The following is a 17806-nucleotide window of genomic DNA, read 5'->3' on the forward strand; positions in this document are numbered from 1 at the left end:
TAGAAAAGAAGGGTTGGGAAAGGCTTTGAGGAGAAGAATTTTAGTTGAACTTACAGGAAGTCAGGAAAGCCAGTGGGCAGAGATGAGGGGAAAAGAGTATACTGAGCATGGGGGACAGCCAGAGAAAATGCCCAGAACTGACAAATGGAATGTCTTGTTCATGAAATAGCCAGGAGGCTAGTCTAGTGTCACTGGATGGAAGAATATATGGTGGAGAGTAAGGTTGAAAGAAGATAGATTTATAGCTGTGTGTACCTGAGCAAATCACTTAAAATCTGTCTGCCTCAATTTCCTTGCAAGGTTGTTTTAGGATCAAATGAGATATTTGTAAAGTGCTTAACACAGTGGTCAGCACAAAATAGGCAAATGCTTCCTTCCTTCCCTCCTTCCACCTTCCTGCCTTCCTTCTCCCTCAGAATGCCTTTTTGCTACAGTTAGGCTGGCTTGCCTGCTCTCTGAGTGGTTGGGTCAGCAGTAATAGATATAACTTGTCAGACCACTACTAACAAGGCAGTCTCCTTTCTAGTAGCCGAAAGTTGGCTTCTAGGATCTCGTACCCATCATCACAGTACCCACACATACTATGACCACATTTGCTTTTCTCCATCTGCACCAACAGCGTTTTACTTAAATGCTTCACAGGGTCAATTATTCTTCAGTGTTGCTTCCAAACTCTTTAGAAACATGGTCATCAAAACATAAATTACTCAGAATGTCATCTTTTGATGAGAACTGTTAGAAAATCTGGATGATAGTCTGGAAGAAACATCATCTTACATCATATTCCATAATGAAATCAAAATGGATACATTATGTGAATATTAAAGATTACATTATAAACAAATCTGAAAAGAAACCACAGCAACTGGTGTGAGATGAATTCTTAACCAAACAAAGGACAGAGGTTATTACAAAGAATAAAATAGATAATTTTGATTATATGGACTTGAAAAGTTTTGCACAAACAAAATTAATACATGTAGAATAAGAATAGGATTTGTCAAATTGGGGGGAAAATCTTGGCTGTCTGATAAGAGTTTGATATCCAAGATATATAGTTAGCAATCAGAAATATATGTGGTCAGAAGCCATTCCCCAATAGAGGAAGAATCAAAAAAATATAAACAGTTCTCACAAGATGTGCAAATATTAACAACCATATGAAGGAATGTTCCAAATCACTAGTAATAAGGAAACTGTTAATCAAAATGACATTGAAGTTTTACCTTAAACTTACCAAACTGGCAAAAAAGACAAAGGATAGTGATAAATGTTGGGTACTAATGCAATGTTGGTGAAGCTATAAAGTAATCCAACCAGTCTGGAAAACAAAATGGAATTGTATAAATGAAGCAAGAAAAGGTTCATATTCATTGATGCACAGAGTCTACTGCTAGGCATATATCCTATGGGAACTATTGCCAAAAAGAAAGGCTCCAATACCAAATACATGAAAATATTTACTTTTTGTGGTAGCAAGAAATTGGAAACAACATAGATGACCATCACTTGGGGAAGAATGAAACAAATTGTGGCACGTGAATGTAAGAGAATATCATTGTGCTATAAAAATGATGTTTGTGATGAATACAGAGAAGTATGGAAAGATCTATGTGATAGAAGCAAGTGATAAAGTACCAAGAAAACAATATACACAAAGACAATAATAATGGAAATGAAAAGAGCAACCACCACAAAGCAAGTGAAACTGAATGCTGTTGAATTATTTAAAAACCAACAAACCCGAGTTCCACATAACAGCTATGAGAAGACATTGCCTTCTATTGCTTTGTAGAAGTTTAATAGTCGTGGTATGGAACATTGAACATGTTTTGAAATTTTTTAGATGTGTTGATTACTTTTGCTGATTTTTTTCATCTTTCTTTTTCCTTTTGGAAAAAAATCTTCCTTTTAAGGTGTATCTCTCTGGGATGGGGTTAGGAGGAAGGACATAGGGGAAAATTTAAACAATGGAAAAGCAAATTACATTAACAAAAATTTTTTAAAGATCATTAGTATGCCATGTAATCAGCAAGACAGCAGAAGAATCACTTTCTCTAAACTGTGTCAACCTTTTAAACCCTCCAATAAGGAATTAAACACCAATTATAGGACAATTTAAAGCAGTATCAGACAGAAACTACAATGATGTGAAATCCTCTGACTTGGTGTTAGAGAAATCTAATACTTAGAGTACTCATTCAGCATCTCTTCCTAATCAGTCCCTATGTATCTAAAGCAGGAGCACAAGCAAACTTGTGAACTTGTGTGTGGCCCCTCAGCTACTGCAGTGACTCTCTGCACCAACATCCCTATTGTCCTTCTACCTTCTCGTGTGTTGGTTCTGCTCTGTGAAGGAAAGGAGAGAAATACAGGTTGCCAGTGCATGCAATTTTGTGAGTCCTAAAAAATATGTGAAGTTCAGCTAGGACTAGTCTTCCCTGAGGATAGTCAGGGTTGGGGCCCAAGTTAGACCCCCGACATGGGCCAGCCTTAAGGCTCCATTCACTAGAAAAGGAGGAAAGAAATCAAGATTAAAGCAAAATCTGAATAAATGACAAGTGTGCAAGCACATAATTCAGCAGACGAGCCTTAAAAGTGAAGAAGGCATACAAAGAAGATGCAAAATTCTCTTAATAGTATAATATAAAAGAATGAGAATCAATAATGCCTGATATGACAGAATCCTGAAAATTCCTCAGAGATCAGGGAATACAACAATAAACTTCAGAATGGTTCTAAAAATAATGAAATCCACCAAAGATGAAATTAACAAGGAACACATCAGAAATTAGCTGCCAGCTATTTGGTATATTTCATTGTTGTTCAAATGGTATTTTTCAATCATTATCTCATTTAGTCCTCACAACTATCTAGCATACTGGTTGAATCCTTTGTGGAGGATTTATGGAAGAATATGGAGAAAAATCACACAGGATGAAAAGACATAGATTAATTGTGTTCTATTTTGATGGAGGCAATTCTCCACATGAATGAGATCACAACTCCATTGAAGAATTGTAATAAATCAGAAATTTTAAAATGTTTTTTATCCTGCTACTTTGCTTAAGCTACTCAAAGTCCTGATTAGTTTTTTTTGGTTCTTTTGTGTTTCCTATATAAACCATTGTACCATCTGGAAACAGAGATAATTTATCCTCTTTGCTGGTAATGTTTGTTACGTTAATTTCTTTTTCTTGTCTTATTTCTAGAAGTATATAGAATAATAATGAAGCTAGCAGGCATTTTTGCTTCATCATTGTAGGAAAGTTTCTGTTTTTTTTTTCTCATTACAAATAATGCTAGATGTTTACTTAATAAAATCGCTTTTTACTACATTAAAGAAAAATTATTTTGATTTTTTTAACTATAAATTATTGCCATATTCTATCAAAGGCATTATTTCATTTGCTGATATAATCAGTTTTTGTTATTTTTGTTATTAATGTGACTTTTGTGATAATTGCATTTCTAGTACAGAACAATCCTATTTCCAGAATAAGTCCAACTTTGCTATAATGAATAATTTAGGAAATGTTTCCCTAATCTATTTGTTAACATTTTATTTAATATTTTTCCTCATTATTCATTAGTGATATTGGTCTATAGTTAACTTTTTCTTCCTTATCTTTCACTGATATTTACATGACATTCATATTTTATTATTTTTGAGAACATCTTATATAGCATAAAATTGGTTCTTTTCTGCAATATTTCATTTAATTCACTTGTCATTGTGACAAGTCCTGGTGAGATTTTCCATGACCCTTTAGATGTAGTTTATTCAATTTTTCTTTCTCAGATTCTATTGTTTAGGTTATCTATTTCCTATTTTGTTCAATTTGGGCATTTTATATTATATATGTATATATATATATATTGTAGATATCTATCCACTTTAAATGATCTTCTTTGCTGGCATATAGTAAAAGTTTCAAATAATTTTTAAAAAATGTCTGTGTCCTAGTACAATATTGAATAATGGTGGTGGTAATGGGCATCCTTGTTTCACACCTAATCTTAGTGGGAAAGCTTCTGGTTTATCCCCATTACAGATAATGCTTGTTGACATTTTTAGATGGATACTACTTATCATTTTAAGGAAAGCTCCATTTATTTCTGTGCTCTCTGGTATTTTTAGTAGGAATGGGTGCTGTATTTTGTCAAAAGCTTTTTCTGCATCTATTGAGGTAATCATATGATTTTTGTTAGTTTTATTATTGATATGGTCAATTATGCTGATAGTTTTCCTAATACTGAACCAGCCCTGAGTTCATGGTATAAATCCCATCTGGTAATAGTGTATTATCCTGGTGATAAATTGCTTTAATCTCTTTGTTAATATTTTATTTAAAATTTTTACATCAATATTCATTGGGGAAATTGGTCTATAATTTTCTTTCTCTGTTTTGGCTCTTCCTGGAGAATTATTTTATATTTTGCAATTTTTCTGAAAGTATTAATTGTTTCAAATTTTTTGGCTGATTCTTTAGGATTCACCATCATATCACCTGCAAAATGTGTTAATTTTGTTTCTTCTTTAGCTATACCTACTCCTTCAGCATCTTTTTCCTATCTTATTGCTATAGCACCATTTCTTTTTTTTTTTTAAGTAATTGGGGTTAAGTAACTTGCTCAAGGTTACACTGCCAGGTGTTTCTGGGTGGGTGCTAAGTGTCTGAGCCTGGATTCGATCACAGGTTATCCCAACTCTGGGGCCAGTGCTCTTACTTGCTGTGCTACCTGGCCACCCCAATAGCACCATTTCTATTACTATGTAATGAATTTTTCATAGGAATTTCTCTTACCATGTAGTAGTAAATTATTCATAGTATTTATATTACTATGTAGTATTAATATAGGCAGCTCTCACTGGATCTGGAATCAGGAAGACCTGAATTCAGATCTAACCTAAGAAATTACTTGTTATATGACCCTAGGTTAGTCACTTAATCACTGTTTGCCTCAGTTTCCTCAACTCTAAAATGAGGATAATGATAGTACTGACCTCTCAGGTAGAGAAGTGCTTACCACCATGCCTAGTACATAATAAGTGATAAGCAAATACTTACTCTCTTTTCCTTCTCCTGTGCCAAATAGAGGTCATGATGATGAATACTTTTTTGCTACCCTTGCCCCACCTCCCCAGTTTTGTTGGAAAGGATTCTAGCTTATCCTCATTATAAATAATGTTAATTCTTGACGGTCCATTTATACTATTATGCTACTAAATAGATACTGTCATTTTAAGAAAAAGGTTAATTTATTTCTGTTTTCTAGTATTTTTTAAAAGAAATGGATGTTGTATTTTGTTAAAAGCTTTTTAAAAAATCTACTAACATGTCATGACTTTTGCTGTTTTATTATTAATATGGTTATTTAAGTTTATAGTATTACAATTATTAAATATTCTGTATTCCTGGTATAAATCCAGATTGGGCATATTGCATAATCTTTCTGGTATGTTGTTTTAGTCTTTTTGCTAATATTTTATTTGAAATATTTGCATCAATATTCATTAGGTATTTTTCTTATAGTTTTCTGTTTTGGAACATCTTATCATAGAAGGAATTTTATAGAATCCCCTCTTTTGCTATTTTTGCAAATAGTTCGTGTAATATTTTGACTAATTGTTCTGTGACTGTTTGAGAAAATTTACTGGTGAATCGATTTGGTCCTGGAGGGTTTTTCTTCTCTTTCTATTTCAACTTTACATTTTAACTCACCGTGGTATAGTGGCTAGAGAGCCAGCCTTAAAGATTTGGGAAGATTTGGGTTTAAGTCCTCCTTCTGACATATACTGGCATGTGATCTTAGGAGATTCACTTAATCTCAGTTCTCTAGGCAGCTCTCTAAGTCTATAAATTACAGAGAAGGTGCTGATCTGTATCGTTACAGAGTTTCCTCACCTGGGAATTTCCTATACCAACTAAATCTCAGCTCCAGTCTCTATCTTGTGAATCTTTATGTTTTAAGTGTGTTTCATTACTCTTACACAGTAAATTATTGGGATGCACTTTGCTAAACCATTCTTCCACCATCATCTCTTTTATTATGTGAATTCATACCATTAATATTAAAGGTTACGATAAATATTTTCTCGATTAAATTCTGTTATATTATTTTTTTTCTCCTAATTGAAAAAATAAGAAATTAGCAGTAGGAAAATGTAGTTTGTATTGCATTGGGCAGTCTTATTCTAGTCATCTTCCTTTCCTTTCCCCTTACCTTCTCTATCCAGACCCAAGTCACTGCGAAATTTTTGTTATTGGTAATCACATCTTCATAGTTTCCACAGCTGGTTCACTTTGCTTAAGCCATTCCCTTTCCCAACCCCATCCTGTAACTCATTTTGTTTAACTTCTATTACTATGATCTATTTAACTTGGCCTTGACTATTCCTGGTAAGAGAGTAATTCATGTAGGTGCCTCCTTTCCTTATCTGTATCTGGAATACCTTCAGCTGTGGCATTCCACTTTCGACAAATGGTAATTCCTTTCTTTCCCTTCTTCCTTTGTCTATATTATTTCTTTTTGAACACTCACATCCATATCTTGTCTCTTTTTCTTCCATCAATGAGGTGAAACTCCCAATTTATAATGGGCTTTTCCGCTCCTTTTATTATATAAACACTGGAATATCACCTCACTCTTTTAAGCTATCCATTCTCATTTATCTTTCTTACTTTTTTTTCATTTTTCAAATGCTTTATTAACTTCTTATTTGCATCATTCATTTCTGCCAGATTTTGAGTTACAAATTTTCTCCCCATTTTTCCCCTACCTACCGCCCCAAAATATCAGTCCCACAGAATATCCCCTTCAAATCTGCTCTCTCCCATATCTTCTTCCATACCTCCTTCTACAGTTCCAGTAGGGCATGGTGGATCTCTAAGCCCCAGGGCCTGTATATCTTATTTCCCAATTACATGTAAAGTAGTATTAATAATAGTATGTATATATATATATATATTTTAAACATTTAATTTTAAAACTTTGAATTGCAGATTCATTCCCTTCCTCCCTTGTCATACACCCTTACTGGGTAGATAAGCAATTTAGTATAGGTTGTACATGTGTAGCTATGCAAAACAGTACCATAGTAGATATATTGTAAAAGACTGACTATATTTCCCTCCCTCCTATCCCACCTCCCACTTGTTCTATTCTCTACTTTGATCCTGTCCCTTTGCAAAAGTGGGTGCTCCCAACTTTCCTCCCCCCCAGCCTGCCCTCCCTTCCATCATCCCGCCTCTCATCCCTTTCCCCCCTCCTCTCCTGTAGGGTGAGATACCCTATTTAGTGTGTATTTCATTCCCTCCCCGAGCCAAATTCAATGAGAATAAGGTTGATCCATTCCTTTTTGCCTTCCTATTCTTCCCCTCCATTGTAATCATTTTCCCTTGACTCTTCTATATGAGATAGTTTACCCCACTCTGTCTCTCCCCATCTCCTCTCATTATATTCCTCTCTCACCTCTTAATTTTACCTTTTAAGTATCATCCCTTCCTATTAAATTGGTCTTGTGCCCTCTATCTATGTATACCTGTAAACATATATACACACATTCACATAGGTATTCATACATCTGTATACCCTCCGATATAGACATACATATGTATATATAGATATACACTTTTCTATTCCCTTCAACTATTCTCATACTGAGAAGAGTTTCATCAGTTGCAATTATCATTTTTACATGTAAGAATGTTAATAATTCAACTTTGATAAGTTCCTTATGATTTCTTTTCCCTGTTTACCTTCTCATGCTTCTTGTATCTCAATGTCAAATTTTCTATTCAACTCTGGTTTTTTCATCAAGAATGCTTGAAAGTCCTCTATTCCACTGAATGACCATATTTTCCACTGAAACATGATACTCAGTTTTTCTGGGTAGGTGATTCTTGGTTTTAATCTCAGCTCCTTTGCCCTCCGGAATATCATATTCCAAGTCCTTTGATCCCTCAATGTAGAAGCTGCCAGATCCTGAGTTATCCTGATTGTGTTTCCACGATATTCAAATTGTTTCTTCCTGGCTGCTTGTAATATTCTCTCCTTGATCTGGGAATTTCTGAACCTGGCTATAATATTCCTAGGAGTTTTCTTTTGGGGATCTTTTTCATGAGGTGATTGGTGGATTCTTTGAACCTCTATTTTGCCCTCTGGTTCTAAAACATCAGGGCAGTTTTCTTTGAGAATTTCTTGGAGGATGATTTCTAGGTTCTTTCTTTGATCATGGCTTTCAGGTAGTCCAGTAATTTTTAAATTATCTCTCCTGGATCTATTTTCCAGGTCAGTGGTTTTTCCCATGAGATATTTCACATTGTCTTCTATTCTTTCATATTTGGATCAATAGCATCTTGATTTTTCATAAAGTCATTAGCTTCCATTTGCTCCAGTCTAATTCTGAAGGAATGATTCTCCTCAGTGAGCTTTTGAGATTCTTTTACCATCTGGTAAATTCGGTTTTTTAAGGCATTCTTCTCCTCATTGGCTTTTTGAGCCTCTTTTGCCATTCGAGTTACTCTATTTTTTAAGGTGTAATTTTCTTCAGTCAGGTTGTTGAATCTTATTTCATAATTTTCTTGCACTGTTCTCATTTCTCTTCCCAATTTTTCCTCCACTTCTCTTATCTGCTTCTTAAGGTCCTCTAGGGCTTGTAACCAACTTGTATTTTCCTTTGAAGATTTTGGTGCAGGAGTTCTGACTTCACTGTCTTCCTCCTGTTCCATGCTTTGATCCTTTTTGTCCCCAAAATGGGAGTCTAATGTTGGATTCTTCTGTTTGCTTTGTTTCCTTTGCCTGGTCATGTCGCCCCTCAGTCACTTGACCCCTGGGCTTTTTGCCACAGTAGGACTCTGCTACCAGACAGGGGAGCTTTGTACCAAATGCTGGGGTTTTCTCAGCTGCTGGAGGTATTAGTTGGGTACCCTCTCTGAGGTCTCTACATGCTCTGGCAAGCTGGACACACACCCCAGGACCTCCACCCTAGACCACAATCCAGATCCAAGCAGGTTAAAGCAAGAGCGATTACCCCTCAGACTTGTGCTTGGTCCCCCTACACTCTGCAGGCCAGGGGCTGAAGCTGCCACATGGAGGTGGCTGCACTGCAGCCCTTAGCAGCTTCTCACCCAGGGGGCAAAAGCCAATGCACTCCCAATTTCTGGGTCTCAAAGCCCAGACTGCACTGACCTCTCACTTTGTCCTTCGCATCTATGTGTTGATAAATCTGGAAACAGCCACAGCTGCTGCTGATCTGGAGTCCCTCCAGCCAGCAGCTGGTCAGGCCTGACCTGGGGCTAAAGCCTTGGCTTGGGGCTGGGCTTGGCTCCCAGAGCACTGTGCTGGCCGATTCCTGCTGGCCTGCCAGGCTGTCCTCAGTGGGAGGTTAGCTTCTCTGTGTCATTTTGTGGGTTCTGAAGCTCCAAAGTTTGTTAAGAGTCCCCTTTTACATGGATTGGAGGTGGTGAGAGCCAGAGACTTACGGAAGTCCTGTTTCTACTCTGCCACCTTGACTCTGCCCCCTCTCTTACTTTTCTTTTATCTGCTATATGTATATGTCAAAGACTGAGACAATATTTTCTCAGAAGAAACACTTGGAAGTCATAAATTGTTTTAACATTCTATTTTTGCTGTATAGGATTATACTCAATTTTGAAGGATATGTTATCCTTGGCTAACAGTCATTTTACATAAAAGTAATTTTCCTTTTATAAAAATCACATTTAAAGTTTTCCTTTCTTTTCTCATGACAGTCTTGAGTGATTCTGACTGATATTCCTTATTTCCTAATCTTGATGTTCCTTCCATGAATACATAAATACATATACAATACACATGCATATATACACATAGCACACCATTGCATATATGTGTGTGTATATGTTTTGGGGGGATTTTTTTTTCACCTAGAAGAGCTTGAGTTGGACATTTTGTAGCTAGGTTTGTTAAGCCTGTGGTTCTCATTGGGTCATGCCCTATGTCTTCTGTAGTTTTTTTTTTTACTTTATTATTTAGGAGGAAGCAGACATTGTGCTAACTAAGTCCATTATAAATATTGTCTCATTTAATCCTCACAATAATCCTTGGAGGTACTATTATTATCCCTATTTTACAGTTGAGGAAACGGAGGCAAACAGAGGTCAAGTGATTGGCACATGGTCACACGGTAAGTGTCTAAAGCTAGATTTGAACCCAGATCTTCCTGACTTCAGGCCCATTGCTCTTCCCACTGCACCACTTGGTTTCTTCTAGGAATTTTTTTAATGATTTCCTGAAATATGGTACTCAAACTTTTTCTTCTCTTTTGTTTTTCTGAGAGGACAATGCTTCTTATATTAGCCCTTTGAATCCTGTCTTCCAGATCAGTTATTTTTATTGAACATGGAACTGTATGTAGAATTTTTACTTTATCTCAATAATGCTTGTTTTATCATTGTATTTTTTTTGTTCTGTCTGATAGCTTTGTTTTTCAAGGTGTTAATTACTTTTTTAATTAAAACTTTATGTGTACTCTCTCTCTTCCATTCAAAAAACTGTCTAGTCTCTCTCAGAGCTCTTATAGTGATTCTACTTTCTTTTCTGAAATTCTCCTAGTAATCACTACAAATTTATTCTCATTTTAAAGAAAATTTAGTCCTACTGTTTCTTTCTTTGTTGCTTCTTCAGTCTTCTATTAATATCCTTTATAATATGTGTCACTCAGAATTACATGCAATTCGCCAGTTGTGGTTTGGGAAAGATATAGCCTAAGATTGTAGCAGTTCTTTTGGTTTCTGTATTTGGTTTCTGTTGACTCTGATCTCACCACCATCACCCCTCAGATCAACAGCTGTCTAGCTACACTTTTCCCATTAAATAGATGTGAAGTTGATTTTTGAATCTTATGTAAGACTTACATAATATCTCTTTCCAATTTCACCTTAGTGGATTTAACTCAATACCCTAACCTATTAAGGTTTGGGGAATCCTGATTTTATAATTCAATACATTTGCTGTCTCTCTGAATTTTGTGTCATTTGCAAATTTGATAAATGTGCTATTCATGCCGTTATTCCAAAACATTAGCACAGAGTCAAGCACATACCCCTGAGACATGCCACTGTAGACCAGCCATCTTCCAATTTGACATCAAACCATTAATAACTACTCTTTGAGTCCAGCCATTCACACAAAGCTGACTATACTCATATCATCTGGCTCACATCTCTCTAGCCTTTAATGACTTAAACTCATCACAAGTACAGCTAAATATTCTCTTACAATCTCCTTCCTTATCTTGCATATAAACTCTTTGTTAGCTATATTTGTTCTATCCCTTCTAGCCCCCAAATAATTTATCATCACAAGAAAAAAATAACAAAGATTTGAGCAGCACAGTCTTCTTGTCATCATCTGTTATCCATCATTCCATCCACTTGGAGGAGTGACACCATCTCTTCTTTGATTTTCCTTCCTTTTCCAATTTAAAAAATCAATCCTTTTTGATGGCCTCACTTTCCTTGCCAACCTCAATTCTTTCTGATCTTTAATGTTCCTGACACTGTTCTTAACAAAATTGTGCCACACTTTTTAAATAATCTTCAATTACCTATCCTTGATCCCATTTTGTTGCCTTAAAATTTTTAACTTGACCAATGTGTTTCTTGTCCTTACATGTTGGTGTTCTCTGTAAACAATTTGCCCCTTTCCTCACCATGAGAATTGTTTTTCTCTTTGTGTTATCAGAATTTCATTGTTGAGAGCTTTCCATTTCTCTCCTGGACTGACTTCTGTAGAATTTTAAGCCACAAAAATCTATCCACCCTTCCTCTGAACCCTTAAAAATCTATATTCATGTTACACTATGTCCAATTTCCTCTTGTTCAAATACAAGGTGGAATGGTCATTTCTACCATATCATACCTCTATTTCACTGACTCCTCATATAATTTCTCTTTTGGTCTAGGTAGTCTATAGCATTTTATTAATTTCCATGGACAATATTTCTTCTTATTCTTCCCCTGTTGATCTCCAAAATACTTTCTATTTTACTTCCTTCTTTTAGTTCCTAATTTAATTCTGAGTCTATTTGTCTTATGTTACTACTTGAACTTTGAACTATTCCTTCCATTTCAGATCTCCCAGCATACTTTGTCTCATGATTCTCTAATGCACATATCATGTAATGTTGTGTATTATACTTGTCTTTGTGTCTTATCTTCCTATTAGACTGCAAGTTCTCTGAGGGAGGGGACCACATCATAGGTAAACACTACTGTCTTCCTTAGCATTTAGCAGACTGCTCTGAACATGGTACATGCTTAGGTCATGTTTACAGTATTTAATTCAACTTAGCATACAGACACCTGGGGAAATTTTTTGGCCTTCTCGGGTATTGTAAGGTCCAGAATTCCCCTACCTAGGGAACTCTGTACCTCCTCCCAAAGTGTGGGACAAATTTGATACCAAAGCAAGAGTGCAAGGAGCTCCTGATTGATTATAGAAAGTAGTTTAATCAATTTGGGTTTCTTATATTTGGGGCGGTATGATGGATCCCTGCCAAGATATTAATCATCCTCAGTCTTGGGCAACAGCCAGACTACTGATTGGATCCCCACAAAGACCCCAGGAAGGCCAGTAATAATTATAGAAAACAGGCAAAGGGAGGAGGAGCTAGAAAGTATGTCACTATTGATAGGTGGATATTTTGGATTTCTGCCTACTGAGCTCATTTCCAAACTTGGGCATTAAGCCAATGTTGATGGGTAACGTACAGGATATATGTACTGGTCAAAATGTTCACAAAGAGGTCACCATATTCTTGTTATGGCTTTTACCAGACACCTTATCTGAGTTATGACTCAGTGTCTAAATTATGATTTTTTAGCGGGTCATCATGTCCAGGCTTCCACCTTTTACAGAATTTAAGTCAATTGCCTTTCACTAGAAATCTAATTCCTATTATTAAGACATCATCTTCAGGGCAGCCAGGTAGCACAGCGAGTAAGAGCACCGGCTCCAGTGTTGAGAAGACCTGGAGATCGAATCCCGGACTCAGACACTTAGCACCCACCCAGAAACACCTGGCCGTGTAACCTTGAGCAAGTTACTTAACCCCAATTGCTTAGGGGCGGCCAGGTGGCTCAGCGAGTAAGAGCACCGGCTCCAGCGTCGGGATGACCTGGATCAAATCCGGGCTCAGATGCTAAGAACCACACCCAGAAATAACTGGCCGTGTAACCTTGAGCAAGTTACTTAACCCCGGTTGCTAAAAAAAAAAAAAAAAAAAAAAGACATCATCTTCTTAAATAGCTGCTCACTTCCCCCTTCTTCCTCTTCTGTAGCCCTTGCTTTCAATAAAAGCACCACCACTGTTCCAAAGATCTTCTGTTTCTTGATCAAGACTTCAAATTCCCCCAATAATGCTTTCTAGATTATTCTTGGTAGTGGTATTTATGTCTATGTTATATTTCCTTAACTGGATCCTAAGTTCTTGGAGGCCAAGGACAATGGTTTATATTGGATCTTGGATCTTCTTATATTGGATCTTCTATAACATAGCCTATAGTAGGTACTATTGTAGCAGAAAGATCCACTGTTCAAAGTCTGAGATACAAGTCAGTAAAAAAGATTTTATCGCATGTTCTGCTGTGCACATGCCAGTGCTTTTTTTCCTTTTCTTATTTTGTTTTTAAGTTTTAATATTTAAGTTTATAATGTCTCCTTTTCTTTTCTTATTGTGTATTTAAATTTTAGTATGTTAGCTTAAAATGAATGTTTTTTTTTTTTAGATTTTATCCCATGGCACAAAGAAGTCAGCTCACAAAGAAAACCTGTCAGTCAAGTGGGCTCTCAATACTAGCTCTTCCCCACCAATATAACACAACATAACATCATATCAAATCAAAGATAATGTAATGTCATACCACAACACAAGATAACATAACATCATATCACATCATAACACAGTAGAACATAACACAACAGTGAACTATATTGATATAAGTACATATATGCACATATTTGAAAATACTAAACACACACAAAGCAGGGAACAATTATGCTGGGCCACAGAATCTTACTAGGCATAGGGTTACAATGTCCCATAAAACAACAGAGTACACAGACCTAGTATTGATATGGTCTTGTGATATTAGAGCCTTGTTGGTCAGTGAGAAGAGGGCCCCTGGTGAGGACTAGAACACAATATTGAAAGGCCTTGCAGAAACAACTGGGAAGGGAAGGGACAAACTCAAAGGGCCAGAGTACACATGGTTTGCTCAGTTTACACCAACATGGAAGTTATTCCTCTTAAGAGAGGAAAAATACTAGGTCCCTCTTTCTCTGTCTCCACACTCCTGAACTAATATTTGTTGAATTGGGAAAAGAACCAAATTAAAGTATCAATGATTGGTTTTCTCTATCCTTGAAGTTTCTGACTTAGTTGTCTTGCCCAGTTTATTGGATGACATAATTAAATGAGATCAAATGAACTCAGAATACGTCTGGGGCAGAAATCCTGTGTGATGCTCAGCCATCAGCAGGCATTTCTCCAGGAGGCAGAAAGAGCCGCTATTGATCAAGGAGCATGGTGAGCGGGACTGGAAGCCAACTTGAGTGATCTTCTCCCTCTTAAGTGCCACATTACCTCTTCCAGCTGCCACATGACTCATAACTTCCTCTATTTCTCCTTAGACAAAAGGGAACACAAGCAATTGAGAGAATCAGGGAAGGCATATGATCTGAGCCTGGAAGAGAGTTAGTGAGCCTGAGAGCTGGCAGGGTGATAGAAGAGTGTTCCAGATATGCAGAGATGGAAGGTGGAATATTGATATGGTGACAGGAAGTAAGACAGTTTGACTAGAATGTAGAGTTCATGGTAGGGGGAGGAGGAATAATGGGAAATCAGTAAAAAAAAAAAAAATAGGGGTGGCCAGGTGGCTCAGTGAGTAAGAGCACCGGTTCCAGTGTTGGGATGACCTGGATATTGAATCCTGGGCTCAGACACTTAGCACCCACCCAGAAACACCTGGCCGTGTAACCTTGAGCAAGTTACTTAACCCCAATCGCTTAGGGGTGGCCAGGTGGCTCAGTGAGTAAGAGCACCAGTTCCAGTGTCGGAATGACCTGGGGATCGAAGCTGGGCTCAGATACTTAGCACCACACCCAGAAATAACTGGCCGTGTAACCTTGAGCAAGTTACTTAACCCTGATAGCTTTAAAAAAAATAGGCTTGGAACCATGTTGTATTTCTCTTCCACTGTGGAGAAGGTACTAGGTTTGACCAACCTGCAATAGTGCCACACTTAACTCAATAAATGGCACTGACTGACAAGGCATAGTAAACACAACAAGGTAGAGGGAGTGGGCTGATTTTGTTTTGTTTCTAAAAGTAGGGTCCATTTTGTTCCACTTCAGCTTCTCCTCCTGTTGAAGGCGTATACTTTGTCTTTGTAGCTCCTTAAGCAGGTTCTGAAAGTCCTTGATCCAGAGAAGTGTTTGGAGGATGAATGGGCATACTGTCAGGAAGGCAGAGAGCTAAAGAGAAAACCCTGGGAAGGCATGATGAAAACTCGTGAGTGTGTGCCATTGGAAGGGTGAGTATTGTTCCAGGGCCCCTCAGGGACACTCGATCTCAAGACATTTTGTTGGTTCCCTTCCCAAGCTGCCTTTAGTAAGGTTGCCATATAGCAAGGTTTTGAACATTAGAAGCAGAGAAATGCTTTTAAATGAAATCCTTTCCTAATGAAGAGGAGAAGGTACCTCCCAGGCCAACAGAGTGGTCACTTCTCTTACTAGCTAGATGTGAAGAATGGAAAGGACCTAGCCAAAGGACTCCCAGATGGGTGACTGAGGACTAACCAGTAATCCAGAGGTCTCTGATTTCATTAACCTCACAACACCATCATGCCTTGCCTTTTTCTTCCCATGACTACCATGCTGAGTTAAACTTGTGTGTGTGGTTGTGTGGGTAAATAAAATCTTCTAATAACAATATTTCACATTCATAATGACTGTTTGGACATGAGCAATACTGGAGATTTGTCTGCTTCTGGGTTCAGTCATGAACTGTAATTTGTTGCTTTAAAGCAAGGGTTCTTGACCTGGAGAATAGGAATTTGTCTTTTGGGAATATGGTGATAACTGTATTTCAATATAATTGTTTTCCTTTATTATCCTATATTTAAAAACATCATTCTGAGGAGTTTATGACACAAAAAACATTAAGAACCCCTGGTTTTAAGAATATGTTATTATTGTATGTGTATAAAATTATATATATATGTATATATAACATATATACAATCATGTGTTATTTTGTAGTATTGTATATCATGATATATATTATGTTATTGTGTGTAATATTATATATGATGTATTTTATTGTGTATATTATGTCATGATATTGTTATTATATACTTATATATTATTGTAGATAATTTTTGTAACATGACGTATATTAGATTATTGTATATAATATTATATACCATAATATATAATAGTATGTTATTCTATATAATAAAATTATTATTGTATTTTCACCAGAGTGTCAAAGGGATACCTAATACTAAAGAAAGGTTAAGAACTCCTGGTTTTAAGAATGCATTATTCTTATGTGTGTATAAAATATATATAATTATACATTACTGTGCATAATATTATATTATGATATACAGTATATTATATAATAATATAGCATATTAATATATAACATAGTATATATTAATATTTGGTATATTATCATATCACCGTATATAATATTACTTATGATTATAGTACTATAGAATAGTATATGTTATTATATGGGGTACAGCAGTTAGAGTGCCAGGTCTGGAGTCAGGAAGACTCCTCTTTGTGAGGAGTTCAAATCTGGCCTCAGACACTTACTAACTGTGTGACCCTGGGCAAGTGTCACTTAACCCTCTTTGCTTCAGTTTCCTCATCTGTAAAATGAGCTGGAGAAGGAAATGGCAAACCACTCCAGCATCTCCTCCAAGAAAACTCCAAATGGGGCATGAAGAGGCAGATATGACTGAACAACAACACTATTATGTATAATAACATTATTATTGTTCTATTTTTCACCAGAGTGTCAGAGAGGTGCCCAACACCAAAGAAAACTTTAGACCTCTCATTTTAAGAATGCATTATTATCATAGCTTATATTGATTCTGTCCCAAATTGTTGCTAGTAATAATATGATTGAAAGATTTCCTTGGAGAGTTTGTGACCATGAGAGAGGTGCTGTTGTGAGGCTCTGGACCTGCCCTCTGTCCAGCACCAGGCTTTTCTGTGACTGACTTGCTCTGTGTTTTTATTTGTTTATCTTTTCTCCTTCAGTCCCAAACCACCACCAGTGAAGAACCCATACAGGTTTTTCCGTGGGGAAGAAAAGATAGAAGAGGAAGAATTCAACTACCTCCCAGAGCTGGAAGAACACATCCAACAGACTGCCAAAGAATTCTGTGACTGGGTTTCTGCTTTTGTAAGTTAGCAGTCACCCATGAACTACCTTCATTGGGGTCAACTTGGAAAGTGAATTTTCTCACTTTGGGGACAAAATCTAAGGGAAATCATCAGATTTAGAAATAACCCCTCTTCAACCACCAAATGAATTTTCTCCTAACAACCATTTACATAACTCATAAGTTGTGTTTCTATAACTCTTTGAGGATTGTAAAGAACTGTCTTTGAAGCAACCTGCTAAGATAAGAAGTGCAAGTATACAACTAGTATTTTTAAAGTGCTTTGCAAAGAACTTTACACATATTATCTTGCTTTATTCTTATAACAGCCCTGGGAGGTAGTTGATATTATTATC

The 17806-nt window shown here is 36.6% G+C and overlaps 1 protein-coding gene across 1 annotated transcript in view; it reads left to right on the top strand.

Annotated features, from left to right (window-relative positions):
* The window catches only part of FAM47E (family with sequence similarity 47 member E), an 83987-nt gene that overhangs the window by 38860 nt on the left and 27321 nt on the right, over positions 1-17806 (top strand). Inside the window, exons 3-4 of the mRNA XM_069092165.1 lie at positions 15442-15581; positions 17326-17470. Coding sequence (XP_068948266.1) covers positions 15442-15581; positions 17326-17470 — 285 coding nt within the window. The remainder of the gene's footprint in view (positions 1-15441; positions 15582-17325; positions 17471-17806) is intronic.

This window comes from Petaurus breviceps, unplaced genomic scaffold (assembly GCF_028583685.1).
Source record: "Petaurus breviceps papuanus isolate PSGF00001 unplaced genomic scaffold, PetGlider_PUasm1.0 126, whole genome shotgun sequence".
Classification (NCBI taxonomy): domain Eukaryota; kingdom Metazoa; phylum Chordata; class Mammalia; order Diprotodontia; family Petauridae; genus Petaurus; species Petaurus breviceps.